This window comes from Buteo buteo, chromosome 3 (genome assembly GCF_964188355.1).
Source record: "Buteo buteo chromosome 3, bButBut1.hap1.1, whole genome shotgun sequence".
In the NCBI taxonomy this organism is placed as follows: domain Eukaryota; kingdom Metazoa; phylum Chordata; class Aves; order Accipitriformes; family Accipitridae; genus Buteo; species Buteo buteo.
In genome coordinates, this window is record NC_134173.1 from 27,367,914 (window position 1) to 27,393,640 (window position 25,727).

Genomic DNA, 25,727 nt, shown 5'->3' on the forward strand with positions numbered 1-25,727 from the left:
GCAGGATATGTCTAAGTGTCTCAAAATGGGGTTCCTGACCAAGTGTTTGGTTGAATCCAGTGAACAGTTTTAGGCAGATACATTTTTTGAAAGAATAACATATTTCCAAAACAAGTATATTTTAGATCTTTCAGACTAAGAGTGACCACGTTTCCTAGATCACTCTGATCAGTGCCCAGGGATCAGAAAAAAGCATTGTGTGGTCCCTACTTCCAGCTGTCCACCCTGAATCAAATACTTACTGGGTCAGAAAGAATTGGGTAACAACTCCTTACCTCAAAGACTTGATCCCTGATCAGGAAACAACTGGGCTCTAAGACCTACTCTACTGCGTGTCTCCTATCAAGTTGAATACATTCAACAGAAGAGACGGATTCATTTGCATGCTCTGGGTGGGGGTACCACTGTGATAAACAGAGATGGGTCTTGCGGTAAGAAAGGGAGGTTGGGGCCAGGAATCTTTTCCACTGACTATGTGGTAAGACAGCACTCAGTTAAATCAAGGAATTGTCAAACAGTGTGAAGGTCCCTGGTTTCTTAGGAGGAGAAGAACTCAGCCCCTTCTCACCCCTATTGAGCTTCCATCTTGCTTTCTCTTACTTTCCTCCAGCAAGCTCTAGCTGGAGACCCCAATGTTTTACAGGCCATAGAAAAGGCAGATGAGTTATGGAAAAAAAAAAAAAAAAGAAGTAAATGACAGAGTTTTAACATCCCTTTCAGCCATGTGATTCCCTCTTTCCTTTTTGGCTTCAGCTGAGATGAGCAAAAAGCTGAAGCAGCATCTTTGGCACTGGCAAGCCTCTTGGAAACTCTGAGCAGGGCAGCTAGTGGGAGCAGGGACACGTGGGCAACCACAGAGGCGCTTTGAGGGCCACAGCAGATGGGAGGCTGATGGTGCAGCTGACAGAAGGCACGTCCCCTTGGGTTTATTTCTTGCTCATACCCTGTTTTCGTGACACAGTGTAGCTTCTACTAATCCTCCACTGCAAACTCTTCCAGCTCAGACAGGAGGCAGTTCTCTAGGCTACCTCTGCAATTCTTCCTCTGAAACCATTTTTCTTAGCCACACATTATGTTCTCCTTACTGGTGGCACATACAGCAGCTGCCAATTTCCCATATAAACACTTGGAACAGCAGCACCTGATAAGACCACCCTATCTGGTGTAGACTTCCCTATTTGCCTACCTCTTCATTTCTGCCACCATTACCTGAAAGTACCTCAGAATTATATGGTGTTTTATCATCTCTGAAATGTGCTACAAGGGAGGGGAGCTGACGTTCTGCAATCACTACCTGCTGAAAAATAGCCTCTGACATACCATTTGACCTGCAGTATTGCTCAGAAAACGTGCCACCACGCAAACCCTTCTAAGAACCCACATGCTTATAACATGTCTCAGAGTAAGAAAAGAGACCATGTTTCAATTTATGATGTGTAGAGATGTCAGACTGGGGCAATGCAGAATAATATTATTGAATAATATTTTTTATAATATATATATAATAACCCTCAATAGTACTATTTATTCTCTTTACAACATCAGTGATTATTGCTAATTACTTTATTACACTGTTTTAGAACATGTTTGCTTTGCCTGCCATAGTGAACATCAACTCTAATGATACAAGGGGTAACAAGAATTGAATGCCTATATTAAGACAGTTCTCCAGCACTCTCATATATGAGTAACAAATGCAGTAATTACAATTTACAGAGAGGTACATGAAAAAGAAGATGTTGGGCTTTGCATTTCCTTGCTTTAAAGTCTTTGTTTCCTAGGATACATTAAATTCGTTTTCTTATTTCAAATCCATGCCTTCATTTATAATAGAAAGTTCTTTGCAAATTGATTAATTTTGCAGTGCCCTTTAAAAACAGCCAGGATCAGCGATATCTTTTCCAGTGCTGCTCCCAGCTGAGTGCCTTAATTGGAAAATGCCTTATCTCTGACCTGAAAAGTCATATTTTGTCAACTATATTGTTTCTGGGGTTTGGGGGGATGGAGGAGCCCATTATCTTAGTCACCTGTTAAGAGAACAATGGCTTGATGGAATAATTCCAAGCTATGAAAACCACATTATTAAATCAGAAAACTGAACTGATACAAAACCACACTAGAAGGCCAATGGAAGATGCATACTGTCAATGCAGTATGTTCTCAATGGTGCCTCCTGCTCAGATATACACTGCTGCACAAGTAGAAGTTAGTTTCCCACCCAGCCTCAGCCCAAAAATTTGGTGGGTTACCAAAGCCCAGTCTGGAAGATGTAAGCATTTGGATTCCTGTGTCTAGATCCTCATTTCAGAAGAGCTGCAGTCCCCAAACAAGTAAAGAGTGAAAGAATGAACACGGCAATTTCCAGGATAGGACCCAGCATTAATGATGAATCTAGCAAAGCCCTCATACTACTGTTCTGAGAGATCAGATCCTTTCAGCAAAGAGGGCATGAACATGATAGCTAACCTCAACTTTTTAAACCAGTGTCACTTTAATCTTGCACAGATTCATTTTAACTCAGCTATCCTTTGTTCAGTTTCTAAGAACCTTTTCAGGCACTGTAGCTTGTGTCATACTGTGAGTGCTGAAGTGACTGATATACTTCCAGAAGAAGTGATGAGAAGGAGGGAGTGCTTGGACTGGCATGTTGGATGCTACTGGAAAATAGCCTCACAAACACATCACATGCCAGTTTTTCATGTTACATCCCTTGGGAGTTGGTGCTGTTTTACAACCAGCTTGACTGGAAGTGGCAGAAAACTGTGGCCTGGAGAGGAAGAGCCACCTGCAGCTTAAAAGATACTTTGGACTGGCACATGGGCCAAGTCAGGTCTGAATTCAGAAAAGGCAGGCAGGAATATGGGGGTTGGGAGCAAATTTTCAAGGTGAGCAACAGTAGAGCTGAAACCTACAGTTGTCCAATGATGGAAGCCATTAGGAGCTGCTGAATGCAGGAATATTTTCTTATCATTTAGATATTTACTCCTTTTATCTGCCCTAGTGACTCACATCAATATATTTGCGTGCTTCAAAAAAGATCATATATTGTCACGAAGGACCAGAAAATTTCAAGCCTGCTGTTCACCTTCTGTGCCAGGTCTTGGCCTCTTCACAAACTCCTAGTTCACAGGCTCTGGAAAGGTTTGGTGAAAATGCTAACTGTCCCTCTAGACAGAATAAGGTACTCAGCCTCTGTCTTCCCTCCTTACCAAGTTTCCTGCATACACTGTTTTCCCTCCCTCTACAAAAACACTGCCCAATTGCACGCTGAACTGCAGTGAGTAGTCTAGGCTCTTCCTAGGCCTGGGACACCTTTGCTCCTTCAGCATGGCTTTGTGGCCTTTTTATAGGCCAGATGACTCAAAGGACAGTGTAAGTTCACTCATCCAACTGTATACAGCTGAATGCAAGAGAAGATGATCCTTCTGAATCTTGCTAACTCTTACCTATACCCTGAAATAACAGACTGAGAAGCAGCCCTTATTTTAATGTGCAGCTTCTCCCAGTAACTCTGTCCCATGAGACCATCCAGCACCTTAAAATCCAGCAGTTGTATTTAACATTGCAACCTCCTGCATTGCCAAGTTCCACAGCTGCACTCCACGTTGTGTTAAACAGCCACAATTTCATTCATGTTTTGAATTTACTGATTGCTGCTGCGGTCAGAGAGTTGTTTACCACAGGCATAGCTCCCTGGGGTGCTGGTATCCTACTGTATGGGCATGTGTGGATTCTGGCCACAAAACCTCAGGATTTTTAGTCCCTGGAGTGTGAGTTGAGTCTTCGATGTTCTGTCAATTCCCTTAGTGTTTAAGGCCTGTATTTCCAGGGACTCCAGAAAGCAGGTATGGGTTGAGGGAATCATTCAAATCACAGACTATAGTATCTTGAAAAATTAGTTACTGTGCGGTAAAGAACTATTCCTTCCTCTTCAAACACATTACTATGGATCCCAGGGTAAGTGACTGGCAGCTGTCCTCCCCAGATCATGGGAATGCTCCAAAATGTGGTCACATGTCAAGGGCCAGAAAATTTCATGAAAATATGTTGCTTTTGGTTCTGTTTGCTGAAAGCAGAGGTGCTAGTACTGCATTGGGCAAAGAAACTAAGTCGATGTACTGCTGTCAGTGATGAACTGCTGTTCTTAATGCTGTTCACCCCATGAGGTGTGATGTACCAGACACAGGCTCTGCCGTCTGTGCTTTTGGCTATTATAAGAAGATTTTGAAAAAGGACCTGCCTGAAAAAAGAAACAGCAGCTCTGAGGTGCATTTCATCTTCTTGTCACAGATGGGTAAATGGGAATTTAAGGGAGGACTGAAGCTATTATGCTCTTATGTATCCTACGGTGGTATGCAGAGACATCCCAATGTAGACAAAATTTCAGTCTATGCAAGAGAAGTACATATACAGATAAAATGGGATCCTACCTAACATGTACAAAAAGACCCTTTGTTCTTAAGAGGAACGTCTTTGATCAACTTATGCCATTAAGTCTAGGTAGTAAAAGCTAGTCCCAAGTTAATATTTTCACAGTATGCCACATTATTCATATTACTTAAAACATGTTCATGTGAGGAAATCTTTTTATCACCTTCCTGCTGCCATGTCATGTTTCATGTGAATAGGAAAAAACCAGCTTTGATTGCCAGAATGTATCAGCATGCAAAAATAGACCCATCGTCTTACTTTATTCTTAAATTCAGTGGAGGCTCCAAATTCAAAGAGAAACTTCACTACATCGTTGTGGCCTTGCTGTGCAGCAAAGAACAGAGAAGTTGCACCTGACTGTAAGGAAAAAATGGATTAAAAAAAACCCCAAATACATAACACACTTGACTGAAGTCTATACATTTCAAATTAAAAAGTATTAAGCACAATCAGTTGAATACCAGCTGTAAAGACATGATGATTTTGAGGACTCCAGAGGACACCAGGTATCTTAGATCAGTTTTCTTCTTCTCATTGCACTGAGAAATCTGTCCAGCATCATACATTTGAGTAAAATCCAAGTTTCACAAGGGGCTTCTGCACAGAGTTTCTAATATAGACCTCTTAGGATTTACTCACTTCTACCCAGTCACCAGGTAGGGAAAGCAAGCCCAGTGTGAGAAAAGACCAGTCTTGCACAACAGAGGAACAGCCAATTTGAAACCAATTCCTATTCCACCTGTCGTTACAACCTGAGACAAATAGGAGCGTGAGATGGATTTGCATCAGGGTGTGAAAAGGCCAGGGAGGCAGTTATTTGGTACAGCAGAGCTCCACCTTGCTTGACTCTCCACTAACAAAATGGGACTGCTGTTGGCTAAGTCATCCTTGTCTCTTGCAGCAGTAGATCACCATCCAGCCAACCAGCCTTGAAGCAACGATAACCAGCCCTGCAACACCTGCTTTCCCTCAAACTCACTGAAGAACTGAAACCCCGTATTTTATACTAGTTGATTTTATACTAGTTGTATAAAATACTGTCATTAACATGTGAGTAAATTGGGACCAAAAAAATGAGTATGTAAGATATTAATGGCTGGACAGAATGAAAAGGGAAGGGAAGGGAAGGAAGGGAAAGGAAGGGAAGGGAAGGGAAGGGAAGGGAAGGGAAGGGAAGGGAAGGGAAGGGAAGGGAAGGGAAGGGAAGGGAAGGGAAGGGAAGGGAAGGGAAGGGAAAGGAGAAAGGAGGGAAGACAGACAGGCTTTCCCGACTTTGGGCTCTCTCATCTGATATAGAAGGTGCAGGAAAACTGAGCTACACATGAAATTCACCCCAGTGCCCAAAGCCTTTACAATAGCACGTGGCCCCTTGAGTCCATTTCAGAGCCCTCTCTCCCAGACACACTTAGGAGGCTCTCACTTCCCCAAGCTTCACAACTTCAGAGTACAAGAGCACTGGTCTGAGTATGTGGATTCAGTTTCAGAACAGTGCTGTTAGTCTTTAGGGCTTAAACTTAATCTGGTTTGCTTCCTCTCTGCAACAGAGTGATTTTGGAGGATTTCAGTGTTTCTCTTTTTGTTGGCTTGCTGAATCAGTATGTCCTTAGTGATACTCAAGAGTAGCTCCATAAAACTTTTCTCAACTTTTCCTTTTGTTGCTGCTTCTCAAGCAGTGTTTACCTAAGGGAAGGGACATGTTTCAATACATGTTTCGTTGGAACAGGATCCCACTGAAAGACACTGACAATCATGGTTAGTGCAAGTTTAGGCCAGTAGGTACAAAGACATTTATATCATCAAACATGGCATTGACTGACTCAGTAACTTGCAGATGTCAGCATGAGATTAATGGTCTAGTTCCAGGTAACCAAGGAAAGTGAGAAACATTGGCTTGTATTGTTAAAGCAATGAACATACTGTTGTCCTGCACTGTCTGCCACCATCCCGTGTTACTGCATGCCCTCCCTAAACGGCTCTTCTCTTTGGACCAGTAAAACTGTCCTTACCCCAGAGAAATTCTGCTCTCTGTTTAGCCAGCACACAGACCAGAGTGGCAGCAGGTACTCCTTACAGTCATTTGCGCAGAGCATGAGGGGAAGGCACTTTCCCAAAAACAGCTGCTGACATTGTCCCTTCCACAAGCAAGCACGTCATGGTGTGAGAGATGTCTTGAATACAAAGCAGAGATGCAGGGAAGGGTACGGGTGATTAAGCTGTGTGATTGTTAGAGATGAGTTGGCTCAGACTAAGAGGCAGAAACTCCAAAGCACACCAAGTCAAAATAATCCCCAGGCTACCAATGGCATCCACTCCATTTTAATGACCAGACTCTGCAAATCAAAAGGTAAAGGACTTCTCCTTATCATTTATCCCATCCAGAAAGCTGTAAATTACTGTGCCAATAAGTAAAACTGCAGATGCAAAAATGCGTCTCAGATGTAACTGCCCCTCACCAACCAGATGTGCTGGAAATGTTTGATGAGTTGTTATTTATAAATGTACCTCTGGCATCTCATTTTCTATTATAAACTCCAGACATCTGATTTCTTGATGTCCTCAGGAGAACAGACCCTGTTTATACATGCACTGTGCAGCAAGTGACAGCAATTGGCAAAAAGCAACAGACCATACTCTTCTATTATTTGTAATAAACCAACGGTCACTTAATCAATCACTGTTTGAATGCAGAACTTCTCCTACCTCTCTCTGCAGATTGATATCTGCTCCTTGCAACACCAATTCCCGTACACAATCTATGTGGCCATAGTAAGATGCTACCATCAGAGCTGTTGTGCCAAGCTGGGAGTAAGGAAAAACAAGTCAGTACCTTCAACAGACACCTCCAGCAACAAATCAGGCTGTCTGGAAGAGACAGCACCTCTTCCAAAAAGCTGAAGGAAGCTTATGATCATTGAAAAACTTGCTATCATTTAAAACTTACTATCAAGAATACTTTGAAAATGAGCATTAGCAGGTATTAAAGCAAAAACGTTACAGGTTTGCCTGCAGTGCTAAGGCCTGACCGTTAAATATATATGCAATGATTTCACCTTATTGTCCCAAAGTAAGTGCAACAAGAATAACAAGAATATTTTTGGTTTATACACAGCATTTTTATCAGAGAATACCAAAGATCTTTGCATCATTTCCAGAAGAATGACCTTAGACACAGGAGCTGAGTAACTTAGCTGAGTCACTTAAATCTGAGTCATAGTCAGGAGTAAGGTCTGGGTGACTGGAATGCTAATTCCCTGTCCAAACGATGAGAGCACACTCACTCTGATTCTTCACATTATATGAGAGAACTTTCCATACCAGAACTGTGAGTTCAGGTTCCCTCAGTACATCATAAGGTCACTAGCCCAGTGAATCAAGTAAGATTCAGGTTATATGTATGTGGTGTATGGACAATACGTAGAGACCACATGCATAAGGATGAAATTCATCCTTCTAAAACATTCACACACACCAGTTCAATTTACAGAAGGAATGGTGACATTACAAAAATGAAGCATGCAGCCTTAATAGTACGAAAATATTTTAGTCTACAAAATTTGTAAGTCAGGATATTTTACAGTGCATTGTAAAAATTCTTGATCAAGGCTAGCCTTATTTTGAGAAAAAATGAGCAGTAGTGGACCTTATTTCTTTGCATCGATCTCTGTCCTGTTTACTTCATGCCCCCATCTGAATATCCCTCCCTCCCTGTCAAAATGACACTCATAGCATCATCTCCAGAAGTACTGCAGGACAAATACTTGCCTACAGGGCAAAAATGAAAACAAAAAGATAGGTTAAAGTCAATGGGCTTAGAAAATCTCTTGCACTTTGAAAGTGTTCAAAGTGAGAGAAGCTGTGCCAGATTCATGTTTCAGGTCGGAAGTGGCACTAACTCTGTACAACACAGGCACAATTCTAAGTCAGTTCCAGCATCGAAGAAACCTGGAAGCTTCTCAACCTTGGTTTTCCCCTGCTTTTTGCCATAGCTTAGTAAAATCAATTACCTCTCCATAGGATGTAGGCACAATAGCAAGACATACCCATTATCTGTGTTTTCAACTGATTTCTAATCTCAAAACTAATTTCAACCCATGCCAATTACAGTAAGGAAATCCCCATGAAATCTATCTGTCACGTGTCTCGTCTGCTCTTTGCGTGGCAATCTTGCTGTGCCTTCTTGTTGGTGCCAAGTCCAGGAGATACTGGGGTGGGGGAGGAAGAAGTTAGGAGGCCAGCAGCTCTTCTAGTTATGAGGAGCTCTGCTAGCTGACAGAATCATTGCTACCTGGGCTCGGTTGAGTCAACTCTTCACCATGATCTATTACTACAATGACATTTCCTTGCAAAGAGAAGCCCGAGGTGCTAGGATCTGTGCTTTTAACGTCAGCGCCACAAATAACTGTGTAAGACACATTTTTGAGTGCTGGCAAATTCCTAACCCCTTGCCACTGATGTAAATCATCATCACACTATTTTATCTTGAGTTTCAAACTTGCTTCCTGACAAGAGAAGGTTTTAAATCATCCGTAAGTGCCACAAGACTCTCAAATGTCTCATGTTAGATCCCTGCCACACCCTCGGCGCAGCGGGATATGGAAAGCGATGTGGGTGTAGGTGTATTGTGTGCATACGCTGTCTTTGCAGTCCACATCTACTCGCCCGCTGTTCAGCAGCAGCTGGAGGAGAGCCAGGTTTCCTTTTCTCGCAGCCCAAAACGCAGCATTGGCGAGTGGTGTTTCTTTCTGGTGAAAAAAACCAAAAAGCAGAACTAAAACATGCTGGAAGATGCATTGGACAAACACATACCGGCAAATTCTGCATTCAAGCCAGGCAAGTTTCACCTTAGTGTGCTGTTCTTTCAAAACCAGAGCATGGAAGGGAAGCTAATTTAATTTCTTTGTGCAATTAAAGAGATCAGTCTCCCTGTGCTACCTCATGTTGTTTCAGGTCTTCCCTGTGTCCATGGTAGCCTATGACTCTTAGCTTGCTCTGTAATGAGAGACGATGATGCTAGTCCAGATCCCCAGGGAAACATCACAGAAAACAACTGCTACCTGTATTGTCTGCTTCTGTGGTGGGGCTGGGCACAGTTAGAGAGGCTGAATCATCCTGCTGACATGTCCTGCAGCAGGACAGCCTCCTGGGTTTCAGGTTAGCTCTCAGCCTTCTCCTTTTCTGCATATAAAGTCCCAAGACAGGAAAAGTATTGCTTATGCCTCCTCCCTGAAATTAACACCCTGTAACTATGGGTACATGAGATACCTGCTGGGTGACGCTAGGGAAAAAAAAGGCTAAAATCTTGCTGTCTGTAGACTTCAGGATACAGTTACTAGGTAGACAAGGCAATATGTAAGGCAAAATTGGGAAACTCTGAAATCTAGATAACAGAGGCCACTGTTAAAACAAATTAGTAGTAATATAGTAATATTTTGAGGCTTTCTTAGTCCTAGAAACAATGCCACAGTGTGACTTCTCCTAGGTAGGAGCAAATTGTGACTGCCCAGCATAGGAGGAGGACAGCAGAAAAAGACACAGCCTTTGCTTGTGACCTCCTTATCCAATCCATGCAGGCAGCTGCCAAAATAGCTGCCCTTACAGGTAAGCACTGCTATGGGTGAATTGTGGAGGGGAAACAATGCTGTGACGGCAATGGTACATATCCTAGAGCAGGCTCATGCCGCTGTTTTTTTTAATAAGGCCCAAACCCACCAACAGTTCAGTAAAGCATCATTTCACTGATAATCATCTTAGACCAAAACAGTGTCAAAAATACGCAGGGGCCTTGCTCTCCAGTGAATCCTGCCTTCAGGATAACCCAAAGAGAGTGCAAAGTGGATATAAAAGTCACTCATTCTGCTGCAGAAAATGTAATACACCCTTCTCCATGTCTAAATGTCAATGTGCATGTGTAATGTGGTAGAGAATCAGGATTGAATGGTTTTACGGTTGATACTTAAAATGCACATATAGAGCAGTTTAAATTCCTTCCTCCACTGACACGCAAGTAATAAATCTCACAGAAACCAGCAGACACAAGACCAATTCTGTGCGAATCTATCCCAGATCTGTTGCACTGAGCACCTTCCATGGGTTGCATTTTTAATATTCATAGGTTGGAAAATTGGCAGCTGTTGGAAATGAGAGAAATTTCACCATTCAATAAATCATAAGACACTTCCTATAAATTGATAGCGATGTTTCTTGTACCAGCACACATAGGGGCAGGAGTCTGAAAAATTTAGGAAGCACAATAGGCTAAATTCTGATCTTCCTTTTACAGCTAATACATTTCCCCTGGTGAATCTGTAGATAATGTCAATCAAAGTAGACCTAGCAGTTTATAGCCTCCTTTCTGGCAATGCAGTAGTGTTTTCCTATCTTTACCCTTACAACCACTAAAATTTTGTGTAAAAGCAAACAATTGACCTAAACACACAGTGGCCCATATTGCCCTTTTTGCTCTGATTTATTAGGCAGATATTTATTTATAAAGCTGGTAGTTAGGAAGTATTGGCTTATTGTCTTTATGATTATGATATTCAGTGGAAAGCTATTGCAAAAGAATGATATTTAGACCTTACAGAATGGGAAATCAAATTCCTTACCTTTTATCGTCTCACTCTAGCCCTTAAAGTTTTAGAAAGCTTTGGGGTATGGCAATATATCCATACAGGAAAAGGTTTATTTCATCCAGCCCAGTTTTCACTATAAGGCCACAGTAGCAATGTGACTGCATCTTATTATGCCTATCATGCAACAACATCTTTATCGATCAGATAGGCAGGAACTGAAATTAACATTCAGGAACTCTACCTGCTTTCATCAGTCTACATGAGGAGACAACTAAGTTGCCAGTGTTACCCTAGTCTGGAAGAAGAAGTCCAAAGTCTTTAGCCTTATGAGTCATAAATGCCTACTTCTTTTTTTCCCCCTGTAATTCTTACAGTAGCTCTCCAGCAAAGTTGTCCTCATACTTTGGATCAGACCCAAGGAATGGAAGAATTCTCCAGTGCAGCAAGGACACGAAATCAGGTTTTTCCCAGTGGTGCTTTTGACCCAATTTGGAATACTGCTATCAGTACTTGTACTTCCCCTTGTGCCCACACGTTGCTGGGGATTCCTTGTATAAAAGTAGCGTAGAGAGCACACCCAGACTATCAATCATGCAGTGATTAGATAAAAAAAAACAAAAGCAAACACAGATCTGAGCTGTTTTACCTGCTATGATTAATGGAATGTGCAAAATCATTCAGATGATCTGGGCACCCTACAAGGACAGCCTCAAGGAGTACCATGTGGCAATTTCTCTCTTGCTTTCAAACCAAGGATTTATAACTCTGTGCTCTCCATTTTCAGGTGATATCAGCAATACTGACATCACTGGTAGGCAAAATGTAAGACATTACTTTGGGATTAATAATCTGATTAACTGAGCAATAAATGGGTTTTAAACTGCAGGATGTGACATAAGCCTTGACAGCTGTTGTTCAGTTATGAACTCAATCCTCTCTCATCAGATACTTCTTAGGGAGAGGTAATGTTGAATTTCAAGAGATACGATTTTCATGTAATTCTTATTATAAAGCTAGTCTGCTCCTAATGCCTCCTTAAAGTAAACAATTGATCCTCAGCATTGACAGTCTGGGAACAGAATGCAATAAATGTTTGAAAAAGTGATTAGCTAATAGCTTTGGTGAAAATGACATGTTTCATTATATCATTTGCTCCAGCATCAGAAACTTTCAGGATACAATTTCCTCTACTTCATCAAGACCTCTAAAGCATTATTTCAAACTCTGGCTCTGCTATTAATTTCAATTGTTTATATGCTTTTATGAGAGCCCAAAGATGAAAAGCTGGCATTATATTCATGCTGTGCTGACACCAAGTAAAAATACTTATTCAAAAATGGCCTAGAGGAAAATACATGTTATAAATGTGACAAGACCATTTCTATGCAGGAATACAGAAAAAATAAAATGTAATAGTGTATCTGCATGTGTCATCTTAGGAATATAGAAGGGAAAAGTATCATTTAAATGCTGTGATCAGCAGCTCCCGCTCCCTACCCTACCTTTGACTTGTTTGCAGAGAAGGGGTAGGTCACAGTGGGGTAGCAGCTGAGGAGGAAGAGTGCAGTTCTAAACAGTGATCTTGAAGATGACAGAAAAGAGGTGATAGGCAAAGACAAAGAAAAGAGAGGAGAAAGAGAACGCTAGCCCGGCGGCTTGTTCCTTGTACTGTCAAAATACAAGAAAATTCCCTTTTCATTCTCAGTTTCCAAACCAGTCCTAATAGAAAGGAGGAACTGAGTAAAAAGTTTTAAGAGGAAAAACTGGAAATCACGATCAAACATGACACAATGGAAAATGTTAGTGGGACTTAGGAGGAAAGAGGGAGGACTTTATTAGATAGCATACATGAAGGACCCTGATGAAAAAGAAAGGTTCTTCAAGATACAGATGTAAGTGTAGACAGGCAAAATCTGGTAGAAGAAGAGAGGATATAAATGCTACCTCGTGGGTAAGTAGGAAAATGCAAAAATGAATAGATAGTGGCAAACAGAGACAGTAGGAATCCAAGGTAAGTACACAGTCTTCTGAGAGAAAGAGAAAATGCCAAGCAAAAAGACACAGAAAGAGAAAAAGGAGAGGGAGATGGGGGCTGCAATTCCCCAGAGGGAGAGGGAGCAGGTAGTGAGCTACCTTGAACAGGAGTACTTGAGGGAATAGAAAGCAAGAAATAGGGCACAGAAAAGCAGCTGATCGGGACAGAACAGAAAAGAAGACCTGAAGGACAAGGTAAAAAACCAAGGAGGCCAAAAAAGGAGAAGGTGGCAAGAAGAAGGGGCTGGCACCACCAGGAACATGGGGCTAGCATCTGTTAGGGTGGATGCTTGTGAGAAATGAAGGTGGGAAAAAACTCACAGAGTCAGAATGGAGGGACAGAAGAGACTAAGACTAAGAAAAGAAAAGCAGGTATGAGACCAGTGCAGGACCAAAAAGGGGATGACCACAGAGATTTCGCCAGCCAGTTTAAGGCTGAGCTGCACCGTGAGCAAAGGTACCCTGCTCCCTGCCACCACGGCGCTTTAACTGTGGGTGGGAACCACCTGCTGCACCACCACTGAACTGACCCCATGGCACCGGAGCACCGGCACTCCGGGGGGGAGGCATCTTGACAGGAGTGAGAGGCAAGTACAGGGAATAATCCACCAAATAAAAGCAATGCGACACAAACAGCATGGCAAAGGACTGGAACAGAGCCGGTGATCAATAAGAGAGGGGCAAGCACAGCATCCAGAAAGCGCATAACGGAGGAGAAGATGTACATCTAGCGTCAATATTACCCGTTAGCATCAGTAAATTGCTGCTTGCTTCCCTCTTTGCCAATTGATTTTATTAATCCTGTCCTCAGATTAAAAAACAGGCTATCTTTTGAAAATGACAGCTCTTGCATGGTTCTGGATGGAAGAAGTACACAAACAGAAAAGGGAACGAACCAGCCTGGCTCCAGTGGCCACCACAGCCCGAAACGAAGAGCACGGATAGACGCTGCCTCCCAACTATTACACAACCAGCAATAGCAGAGATGATCGGAAAAGTGCGGAGGAGGCTCCCGCCTGCACCAAAGCCCACGGCGCTGAGCCTGGCCGCCCTAAAGCCAGCGTAAGGCTTCACGGAGGCTCGCCGTTTATGCGACACCAACCACGGGTCCTTTTGGGGGTGTCAGCTGTGGAAAGCACCGGCTCCATCAGCTGCCACCGCAGCACTCCCAGGGCACCCCAGAGCCCGGGAAGGACGCTTCCGTTTTCTTTCCCTCCGCCCTCAAACACCCCCGTTTCTCCTAAAAACCCATAAATATTAAATAAATCCCTAAATCCGAGAACGTGACGGAGCATTTCACGGGCTGCCGGCACGGCAAGCACAACGCGGGAGGCCAAACGCGCATCCCCCCGCCCCTCTCCCCGGCGCCCGGCTCACCTTGAACGACATCCTGCACATCGCAGCGCCCCGCCTCCGCGCCCCTCCGCTCCGCTCCGCGCCCCTCCGCGCCCCGCCGCGCCGCGCCGCGCCGCCCCGGGGCTGCGCGGGGCCGGGGCGGGGCCGGCGCCTCCCTCCCGCATGACTTTAGGCTCGTGAGTTTCTGGCTCTTACTCCCCTTTAAAGGTTTTTTGGGGGGTGAGGGGAGCGTTAGGGATTACTGTTGTTGTTGTTGTTATTATTTTTATTATTATTATAAAAATCAGTGGGCACGGGTACCCCGCAGCCACCCGCACCCCCTGCTCCAGCAGCAGCACCCCGAGAAGCAAGACCCCACGGTGGGGACCCACACTGCTCGGCCGCTGGTTCAGACCTACAGATCGAGCCTCCGCTGCTCAGAAATAGCACTGAAACGGGTGGAAACGCAGGCACCCCCACCCCAGCCCGAGCCTAATGCCACCTCCGTGGCACCCCGTTTGTATTTAACAGCCCTTTCCCTTCATATCTAGGAAAAAACTGTTAAAAGGTATCGTTGTGAGTATACCCACGCTGCAGCTGCACAAGCATGTGAGGGTGAGCGTTCCCTCACCTTGCGTGTATCCAGCTATCACCAACACTACTACCTCCCATGGGTGATGCGCTCTTATTAGAAAGACAGCAAGTTCTTAAGGGCTTAATTTTAAGGCTTTAAAAATGAACAGCCATAAAGCCAATGCGTGTCCTGTTTTGCCTGGCTGCCGCAGATTTCATTCAAAGTCTGCGTGATATAAAGTAGGCAAAACAGGGCATGCTCTAGTGGGAGATTCCTGAATTTCTTTGCTATTGTTGGTTTACATGGAGCCCTTAGGGATTTTCTTCTTTTGATGTGCACACATAAATCCCATTCACGAGAAAATTACATGTATGCACGGAGAGAAAATACTTGCACTAAGATCCAAATAGTTTATTCTACAAATCTGCAAGTGGAGGGTTTTCTGCAGATTTTTTTCCTGAAGCAATATTCATCTCTGCGTACAGTAAAACAAACTGTAGGCACGCAGATGAAAGCTGCTAATAACATAAGCTCATCTCAGAATGTATGATCTGGTGTGAACCTCATCTTAATTACTGACAAGATCATACAAACGTGGATGATCATTCTGATTTTTTTCTTAAACTTAAAAATACTGCATAAACTCAGTAGATTGCATAGTTAAGAGTCATCCTTGCTCTGATCCAGTTGCACAGTGATGCTTGCCCACTGATAGAGGAAAATATTACTAATTGGTACACACTCTTTGCCTCACCCCCAGAAAATCCCTGTATTTATTAAATCTATTGTGAATAACATGCCAATCTTCTCACATTCATCAGCCAAAATGTTAAGTTTTCTGACAAAGAAAAAATAAAGAATTCTCTGGATGAACAACAAAAAAGGAGACCAATGCAGTACAGTTTTTTGGGGGTCTGTATTTATTTTATATGTCAAGGGACAAATTTTGAAGTGCCTTTCTTAATTTGCCCACAAAATCTGAAACTGCACCTATTTTCAATTGCACATGGTCTCCTGTGATTTTGCTGTTTTCATATTCAGGTGCAATAATTTGTTAGAACTGTTGAAAACAGAAATACATACACAAAGGTATGTTCTTTTTTGGTGACCCTTTGAAAGTTTATTGCAGAAAGCATTTAGAAACTACCTTTTTTGGCATATATATCTACCTATTGTTACACTCAAAATCTTGTTTATTGGCAAAGAGGAAACACACCTCATATATATATATATATAAACAAGAATTTATAATTAGTATAACTGAATCTTAGCAGTCTAATCCAAGAATCGTTAGTAGAGCAGATTTAATTATTGCAGAAAGAAAGAAAAAAAATAAGTCTATGCAGAACAAGAAATCAGTGTTAATACTACTACAGTTAAAACTTATACACACTTCCTCATTTTTACTCCTTTCCCTGATATTATCCTCACCTTTCCCCTGCTCTGCTGGGTCCTAAAGTCAGTGGTCTCATTCTGGTGGTGGTGGTCTGGGATGTTATGGTGAGCTCTCAGCATCTGGAGTTGGTTGCTGCAGGAAATATAATGTTCATGTTGATGCCTGCTTCTTCCTCCCTCTAGGACCTGCATAGGGTCATTTTATACGTTTGCTAACACACTTTTACATCTTGCTCTTTCTTCACTGGTCTGCAGCTCCACATTACAACCAAACTTACTACACACGGTGGCTTTTATGTTTGTTAAATACTATTTTTTAGTTCCTTTTGTTATCCCTAAATCCAGTTTTGTCTATCTCCAGGTCTGCATTTCTGTACCTGGCTATTGGTGAGTTGTTTATAGCTGAGGGGTCACCAGCACCAAACCTGTGTCCCTCCTCTTACCATTCCATGCTCATGCTCAGGTACCCTGCATCTTGTGTCACCACTCCTCAGTCACATCACGTTTGCGTTTCTCTATGCTGCATCATTTTGCTAGAGTTGTAAAGCTACAGCGGTACTATACAAAGGTAAACAAAAGTAAAACAAATTACTCGTAGACACTTGGTCAATTAGTAAAACTGCTGTTAGAGCTAAACCATGTAGAAGAAAGTTAAGGGGAGGTCAACAGAGCAAGTCTGACAAGCCTCAGTCCTGAGGCCTTGCAAACTCAGTGCCTGTTACTAGTAGTGGGAATACTGTATTTTAGGGCTACATGGTTATGCTACCCACATCTCCCCTATTCTTGATTCTTGGCAGGATATTTAAGATTCCAAGATGTTTGAACTGGTCGGGATTTGTTACCTGTTTGGCAGAATTCATCTGCAAGGCAGCAGGCTGCATTCCTACCACCTAGTATTTCAACACAGTGATTATTTCAAATATCCTGAGTCATGTTGTTTTGTACAAATCTGAAGGATATCTAAAATGAATTGCTGGAACAAATGAAACCATTGCCTTTAAAAGCTGATCCAACTATTCTGTGTAAGTCACAAACCTCACCTACGCCAGAACAGTTCAGGGACAGCTGTATATGGCGAATTAAAAGAAGTGGCACAAATTTTGAGTTAGCCAAAATATTCATTTGGAGATCTTGATCCAAACATCTACAAGTTTTTATGCAAACACATACATTAATTTCTATTTACTTTAAAAAATAGCGATCAACAAGCAAATGCATGTTTAGAAATGACAGTGAACAGCAATATAAATTTGCTTGCTGTGTGTGTAAATGGATAAATATATTTCAGCAGAGTACGGTGGTTAGCGTACGTTTTGTAACTTCATTGAGCTCTGACGTGGGATTCTCCCCCCACCTTGAGAACCTGTTGCTAAATTTGGTTGCCATCTTCTAGACTCCAGAGCTCTTTACTGCGGGGTGTATCACACCCTGCATCTGTGGAACTCAGGAGATACTGCATTGACAAATATGTTTCTGTGCTAACTTTTCTCATTTCCCATATGGCTGTATGTCCACAGTGTTGACGCATTTGCTTCCAATATCACCTTTATAAAGATCATTGATGGGAGCCTGTGACATTTATTGTCTAATTGTAACTTATTTTTTTCTAAAGTTTTACAGAAGGTGGAGATCTTGCTATGTTATTGATTTCAGCTGTATCTGCATTGTCTTCTTTCCTGGGACATTTGCTTCCATCAACATTGTTATTTAAGTATTCAAAAAATGTAAATAGGTTTGTATGCTTTTCCAGAAATAAACTACTTTATCCAAAGATTAAAAATAAAAGGTAATTGAAAAGGTAAACTGGAGCAATCTTCAGCAGTTTCAGTTACAAATTTTGAAGCCTGATTTTACCCAGACAACAATAGTAAGATCCCTGGCTACTGTGAAGAGCAAATTGTATTTCTGTTTTACTAAAGGTATAAATCCTCTTTACTACCCTAGTCCTCTCTGCATAATTTCAAAATCCTGGATCATTGCCTCTTAGCAGACTGTTGTGTGTTTCTGCCTATGACCTCCTGTGTGGGCTTGGGCAAGCCTGTTGTGCCAAAATCTTCAAAAATGGCTTCTCACTTTGGCTTCCTTACAGTCTCTTGCCTTGTAACTCAAAATGCAGGCACCCAGGACAAAGGCTACTTTTGAAAGCATCAGCCTAAGGTTTTTGCACATCAGTTTTTGTCAGCAAGATTCAATATCAGCACACAATAAGAGAGCAGCTTTAGAACTTCTTTCTCTTTCCTTGATCTTTGGACACTTCTTGTTGCTAAAATCACTCTTGATCTTGGTTAAGGCTTGCACTGCGCTGTGGAGTGAACCGAGTTGGCCAGCTTGGACACCACCAGCAGTTCTGCTGTGCCAACATGGATGTCTGAGTAGACTGACAAATTGAACTGCTTGGCTAGCTAAATCAGTTCATGTTGATCTCTCTGGGGACATCTACATCAGTGTTTTAGTTTGGATGAGGAGTACACTTCTGAAGTGAATCTTCCAATTGTCTTCCTTTACTGTGCTGCTGTTCTGACTGTGAAGGGATCTTGTACTATGCAAACTGGATCCATTTTTTACTTAAACTTTAAGAAATTCTCCAAGAGCAGACTTAGTGGACTGCAGCTGCAAATGGGTATTCATGTCCTAGGATTGAATGACAGCTAATCTGAATTAAACACACAAGCCCAACACAAAATGGGTACTTTATAGACTTCAGATCCTCAGTACCAACTGTTTGCTCTACAGATCCACTCCTGTTACTCTGCACTACTTGCAAATGTAGACAGCCTGTGTTGTCCAAAGTAGATTGCTACTACTATCATAGCTAGCTTAGATATCTCTATATTGCAATGCTGTCTGGTGTAGAAAAAACACCTTATAATAAGCTGTCTGTTTACAGCCATGTTGGCCCCTCCCCTCCCGCCAGAAAAGTAGCCGAAGTCTTGTGCCACTTGCTCCTTCCCCTTGCCTTGTGTGTGTTCTCTCATCCAGTGAGAATCTGGGAAGTCTCAATATTTGCCCAGGGCTTACAGATGTCCCACAGTACCTACAAATGGGCCACAAAACATGTGGAAAACTGCCTGCCCACTGTGATTTACTGTAGACTCCATGTATGTGTGCTCCACCAACCCTCTACATAAACTCGACCTTTTCAGGATGCACTATGCATAGGCAAATTCACAGTACAGAGCATGCACAATAAATGTGATACTTTCCAAGCATGCTGTATCTACTAAGCACAGCTTGTGTCATTGGCTTGTACCTGTGCAACAGGAGTCATACAGCCTGGAGTGCCTGGGCATGCTCATCCTCCACCTGGGAGTATTAACCATTCCTAATCCAGCATGCTATACCACCGGGGAGTATTCTTCTGCCCAAAGGGAATCCTCAGCTGCTTCTTGGTTGCAACTTTTAGTGCCCTTTGGCTCATTCACAGGCACTTAGGGTTGCGTATCTCAGCTTCCCTCTTTAAATGAGAATAGCACTGCTATTTCACTGTTCAAGTGAAACACTTGAACAACCACACATAAAACCAGCTGCGTGTCTCAGATGGATCATTGCTTATGTAATTAGCTAACCTTTGTTTGCAAAATGCTAGGACATTATGAGGTGAATATTAATTTGAGTGCAATATATTATTGTTATTCCAACTGTTTTTCAATATATTTTTAGACAGCTACTCTTAAAAAGAGGAATAGTGACAGAACCAAGAGGCATTTCTAAATTAGTTTGAGGAACTGATATTTTACTTCCAACATTCACTTGTGTGTATGAGGAGTCTTAAATCACGAAAGCGCAGTACACATCCATCAATGTGTCCCTGTGAAAATGCATAGGCACGCACACACACACACAGAGTGCCAAACAGCCTTGTTACTGAGGTGGTATGTAATCCCCTAACTTCATCTATTTCTGAACAAAAAAGATGCTGTTCATATCAAGCCAAAATGTTATTCTTGCTAGCACTCTGTGGACAAAGATTTCAATAACATAACTTCACAAAGATCTGATACTCGAGACACTGAAATCAGAAAGTCCTACTATACAATGACAACTCCTAGGATGAATTAATGGGATTGCATCAGGTTAATTCATGCTGTAATGTCTTTCCAATATATTGGCACCCTCTTATTTGAGACCTATTTCAGGCTTTGGGAAGCACTTATGTGTGATTCTTTAAGGAATCTTACCTGGTTTTTTTGATTTCTTTACTGTAGAACCTAATTTAATTTGAAAAAGGAACATTGCAAAATTCAGAGAAAATTAATCTAATAGATTGAGTGACTGTCAATTTTATAATTACCAGGAACATTATAGTCTTCAACTCAATTTGTATGCTGAACTTTTCATGTAAAAAACTTTATTTTTTTTAAAGTCATATTTGTGTCTCTGTTATACAAGTGGTAATGCCTAGGTAAGGGAAACTGAGCAATTTTTTTCAAGATCACATAGCAAGCTTATAAAAAGTTTGGGACTAGATTCTGCATTTGGCTGAAACATAAACCTCTGAAAAATATAATTGGCATATGTTCCATGTAACATATTGGAAGTTTACCACTCATTCAGTCCCAAAGCCAAACTCTAGTTGCACAGTGCTCTCTACTTGTTGTTTCCACTGAGAATAGCTCAGGCTTCTTAACTAAAGTCCTTCCTTGTGCCAGAGAAATAAATACTATGCTGTGTACCTTTAAGAAAGTTGTGTACTGTAAAGAAACCACAAATTCCCATTACAGCTCTTCTGCTAACATCCATTGTTAACTTTATCTCCATAAGTGGGCAATGCAAGGTCTCTTGTGTGCCTAGCGTAGGACATACATTCCATTCCCAGTACCTCACGGAAAAGTGTAACACCTAGAAGTTTCTATCCCTTAAATAGCACTGTTGCAGCAGAGGTCTGCTTTGCTTAATAATTTGAGTTCCAGCTGCTTTGAGCTGTGTACCACAAACCTCTGCAGGACAAAGCAACCCATTCTGACAGGTGTTCATGAGGTCCGTTCAAAGGCAGAACTTCCCATGAGAGCTCTTCCTATGACACTTGACTGCCCTGCCTTCATCGCTGTCCTCTCCTCAACCAGCTTCTGTTTAGGAGCTGGTAACAGGTTTTAGTAATCCAGAAAGCAAGTCGGTGAAGTGCTGGCAAAAAGAGGTTGCTCCCAATGGCTGGCCCACGCGATGAATTAAGCACTACCAATTATTCCTTTCACACAGGTGATGAAGCTGGGGGCTGAAGCTTTAAATGTTCATACTGAGTTCAGACTCTGATGAGTGCCTGTGCAGAGAATAATGCTCAGAAGAGTGGCAGAAGTGAATGGTCAGTCTGTCTTTTTAGACATACAGCAAGTCAGTATATCTTTAAACAGTTTATGCATTTATTTCATTATAAAAGAAGCCAAGCAGTCATTTAAGGCATGACTCTAAATCATGAAAACAATAGGAAGACTGTAGCACGTACTCTTTCAGTTAATGCTGAAATGGTGGGATCTTCCCAGCATGTTACTAGTCTTCTAAAATGTATTGTATCTTTTGCATTACCTAAAGTTTCTACTTTTACTAGACAAAGAAGTCTTGAAGTTTGCATTATGACTGTACTGGTGAAATTTGTGAAATGCTAAAATTTTAAAAGAATTTAACTAAAGCTTAGCTGACTCGATGATCTTAGGGGTCTTTTCCAACTTAAACGATTCTATGATTCTTACAGTATAAGATCATAATCTGCTTCTCTCCCTTCCAAAAAAAGACAGAAATCATAAATGTCCTGCAAATATATTGTCTTACAATTATGCACTGTTAGTTAATTTCATTTTTCTTGTTCAAGAAAATGTATTTAAATCATCAGCAATAACTTTGATGAAGCAGTCTATAAACCAAAAGATTTTCCATCTGGCCTATCATTTACATTAATCTTTCCCTTGCTAAACTGTAGCATAACCAGCTACATGGGCTGTTTCTTGTTTCTATAATATTTACAAAAATACAGGCCTGTTTTACCATAGCTAGTATACAAAGAATGTACTCTGAGTTATTCTTTATTTTGGGAGCTAATCTTAGAACTGAATAGTGATAATAAGAGAAACAGTAAAAATTACTTTAGAAAAAAATCCTGCAGACTTCTCAGGAAAACTGTACCAAATATTTAAGTATCCCATAAACCTTTTCAAAGCAGAACAGAGAACTTACAAAACTGGACCTGAAAAAGGAAAAGTTTATCTAATAATAGAAATAGTTTACCCAACATGTTCATAACTGTATGCACTCATCCTTCTAGGGAGCTGTTACCTTGAATCTTTCACTCCACGGTCCTTTTGCTGAGGCCATCTATGATATCAAATTTCATATCAAATTTGCTGGTATAAGCTGGTGTAAGGACTCCCAGCTGCTAGGCATCACACAAATGTTATTAACCTCCTTCACATGGACCTTCGAACTGATGCCTGGGCTAGTGACCTAGGAATCAGAGAGAAGTTAGCATTGTAATAAGTTCTGAATAAGTAATACATTCTGAATAAGTAATACAGAATAATTTCCACAAATCGTCATTTGAGTGTTTCAGTGAATTTGCTCTTTTGTTTCCTCTTTTCCATTTGTTCCCAGCAAATTAATGCTTTTAGCCACAGAGATTGACAAGTCGAGGAAGTCAATTGAAAGGACTACAACTACCATCTAAGACCAATTTCCAGTCCAGTATAAGCACCACCATGCCATCTTCACTTTATTCAGCCTCCAAACAGCTGAACTTAAACATCTCTATGTTAGTTAGCATCTGTACAGGTACATCATGCTTTAAAATTTTTTATCCTTCCCCTCCCAGTCTTGGAATTTTGCTCTCCTGAAGTTTTATTACTTTAAGACAACATGTAGAGATTGTGACTGTATATTTTCTTCACCTGTCATTTCCTTTCCCCACTTATCCTCTGTATATGTTGATTTTATGACTCTGTTGGAATTTAACTGTTTACCTATTTTCCATCTGCTCAGTCAGAGAGAAGCTGGTGAGCCTGCATTCAGGTGCTTTGGGTTTGCAGGCTTTCTAATTCCATGCATGGCACTAAACTACTGGCTGATACTGGTGCAGATAATGAAAATGGTTGTCTGAGTCCATGGAGAATCTAAACTTGATGGGCAGTGAAGCTCTTGAAATATAAAGGCATATTCAAATGAAATCATATCGTGGCCACTTTTCGCAGGTGTTGTTTGTGTATTATTGTATATAACTCTACTGTGAGAGGTGATGTGGGTCTGAGAACATCCATATCACAGGAGTGTGAGAACGATGCATGATATATCCCATATGCTACTATGGGTAGGAAAAACAACAGATTATCTAGGTTTGCTATTTTTTTCCCACAGAATATAATGGACTCCTATTCTTATAAGTGGAAGTTTTGCGTACGTTCGCTAACAAAGATAGAAAAAACTCAGTATAAGAAATCGGGCCAAATTCTAGTTCTCCTTCTAAGCCTAAGTAAACAGATTCATTAAAGGGGGACACACCTCATTGGTGCTGCACAAGAACCACAGAACTGCTCTGTATTTAGCACAGAAGCATAAGATTCTTGCCATCTCGTTCACGCGAGACATTCTGAACGGCAGAACCGTATGGGTTTGGTTACTTCTTCTCTGTCCCAAAAGCCTTGTCTGAGGACAACAGAAGCAGAGCATAACTTTCAGGGTCCAGACATTCTGAGATGGCTCCCTAGGAGCTTACCCCACTTAGTAAAACTGATCTGGTAGATTGGTTTTGCCCTCACTTGGACAGAATGGAAGTCCTCAAAGGAAGGGACTGAGAGCCTTGGGCTCAAGGTAAGGATGACAGAGCATAAGCAAGTTTGATAGGAGTCATCTCTGTACATGCGAGAGGGGAAACTACTTACATTGCCAGGTACAAAATTTATTTGAGTTACTGGCTACAGCTCAGTCTGTTCAATTTCTCTGTCTTATGCCCTGCTGGTCAGAAAATCAGTCCACTAATTGAAAAGAAAGAACTTGGCTAAAGAACATGGGGATGAAACTGTATGATAAAATACCCAAACGACAAAATAATATCACAGCAGAGCTAAGAAACTATCACTACCACATAATGAAGTGTCTGATAATTAACATGGCTGAAACCAATTGTTATTAACAAAAACCATAGAGATTTATAAGCATTATAATTCTTATAATTAGAGATCTCTCTTCCATAGAGAATTTTGATAGTGTATATCTGTGTTACGGAAATCTATAGTTGTGCTTAAAAAAAAGGTATTCTCCATTAAATTTTCTGCACTTTCACGGGGATTTGTTCTAAGTTTACTATCTTTTCCAAGTTCCAGGAATAAAAATAAGTAAATCTTAATGTTCTTGAACTGCATCTGTTTGAATTCTTAGTTACATTTGTTGCCTCATCCTCAGCTGGAATAAACCGATGTGACACTGGAGTCTCTTCAATTTATACTGCTGAAGGCCTGGCCTTCTAGCACATTTAAACATAAGGTTCTATTTAAAATTTAAAAACTTGATGAGACTATGGTCAGGCTAGAGCTGAGGTTGAAGTGAACCTGAGGCAGTGTCTAAATTTGTGACAGCAACACTACCTAAAAATACAAAAACATTGCTGGAAACAGATCCCAGAAAAAGCACTGCCTTATTAATAGAGATCAGATCATAGAAAATTCTTGCAGAGGAAACCATGAAACTCAGATGCCAATCTAATCTAACCAATGGTTTGAAAGTCTGTTAAGAAAAACAGAGAAGTGGTTTCCATGAGGAGCTGCTCAGTGTACTGTGGCAGGGAGTCTGTGTGTAGCTGTTTTCCCCGATTATGATGGCCAAAGCAGCAATAATAGCACTGATGTCAGCAAACAAAAAAAAAGGATGTGAAAAATACAAGAGTAGACATTTTTTTTTCCCCAGATGTTTGACTGACAAGTCATCGGGTATTGACCAAACGGAATACCTTCTTCTTCACAAAGAATCAGGCATTATATGACCAAGACATGTTTTCTTCTTTTTGAACTTCAAGTCCACAAGCAACTCTATAAAAAAGTAGAGAAAGCCAAGAATAAAAAGGAAATCCATTAAGAAGCATAACAATAAAGTGGATGGATTTCAATGTTGCCCATTAGGAAGTTTCTTCAAGTAAAAAAAAAAGCCAAACACAAAACCAAATATCACGCTCTGTAGTCAACATAGTGGAGAATGGTCAAGTGTAATTTGCTTAGGGAGTCTTAAATTAGCTAAACCTTTAGCTGCATGCCCCAGAGTGTTCCTCTTGACTTATTCTTTGGAACTGGATGGCAAAGAAGTTGTGTCTCACTTCCAGGGTTGCCCTAGCACCTAGGATACTCAGTGAGTAAACATACAAAGATCAAGACTGGGAGGGGCTGGCATGACTTCTACACACTGGCTACTGATGAGGA

General features: G+C 41.4%; 1 protein-coding gene across 1 annotated transcript in view; it reads right to left on the minus strand.

The window, feature by feature from the left end:
• ANKRD29 (ankyrin repeat domain 29) overlaps positions 1–14,463 on the minus strand; it is a 33,982-nt gene extending 19,519 nt beyond the window's left edge. The window contains exons 1-4 of the mRNA XM_075023145.1: positions 14,415–14,463; positions 9,063–9,173; positions 7,132–7,230; positions 4,690–4,788 (exon numbers count right to left, since the gene is read on the minus strand). Coding sequence (XP_074879246.1) covers positions 4,690–4,788; positions 7,132–7,230; positions 9,063–9,173; positions 14,415–14,435 — 330 coding nt within the window. The 5' untranslated portion in view covers positions 14,436–14,463. The remainder of the gene's footprint in view (positions 1–4,689; positions 4,789–7,131; positions 7,231–9,062; positions 9,174–14,414) is intronic.
• Positions 14,464–25,727: the final 11,264 nt, after the last annotated feature.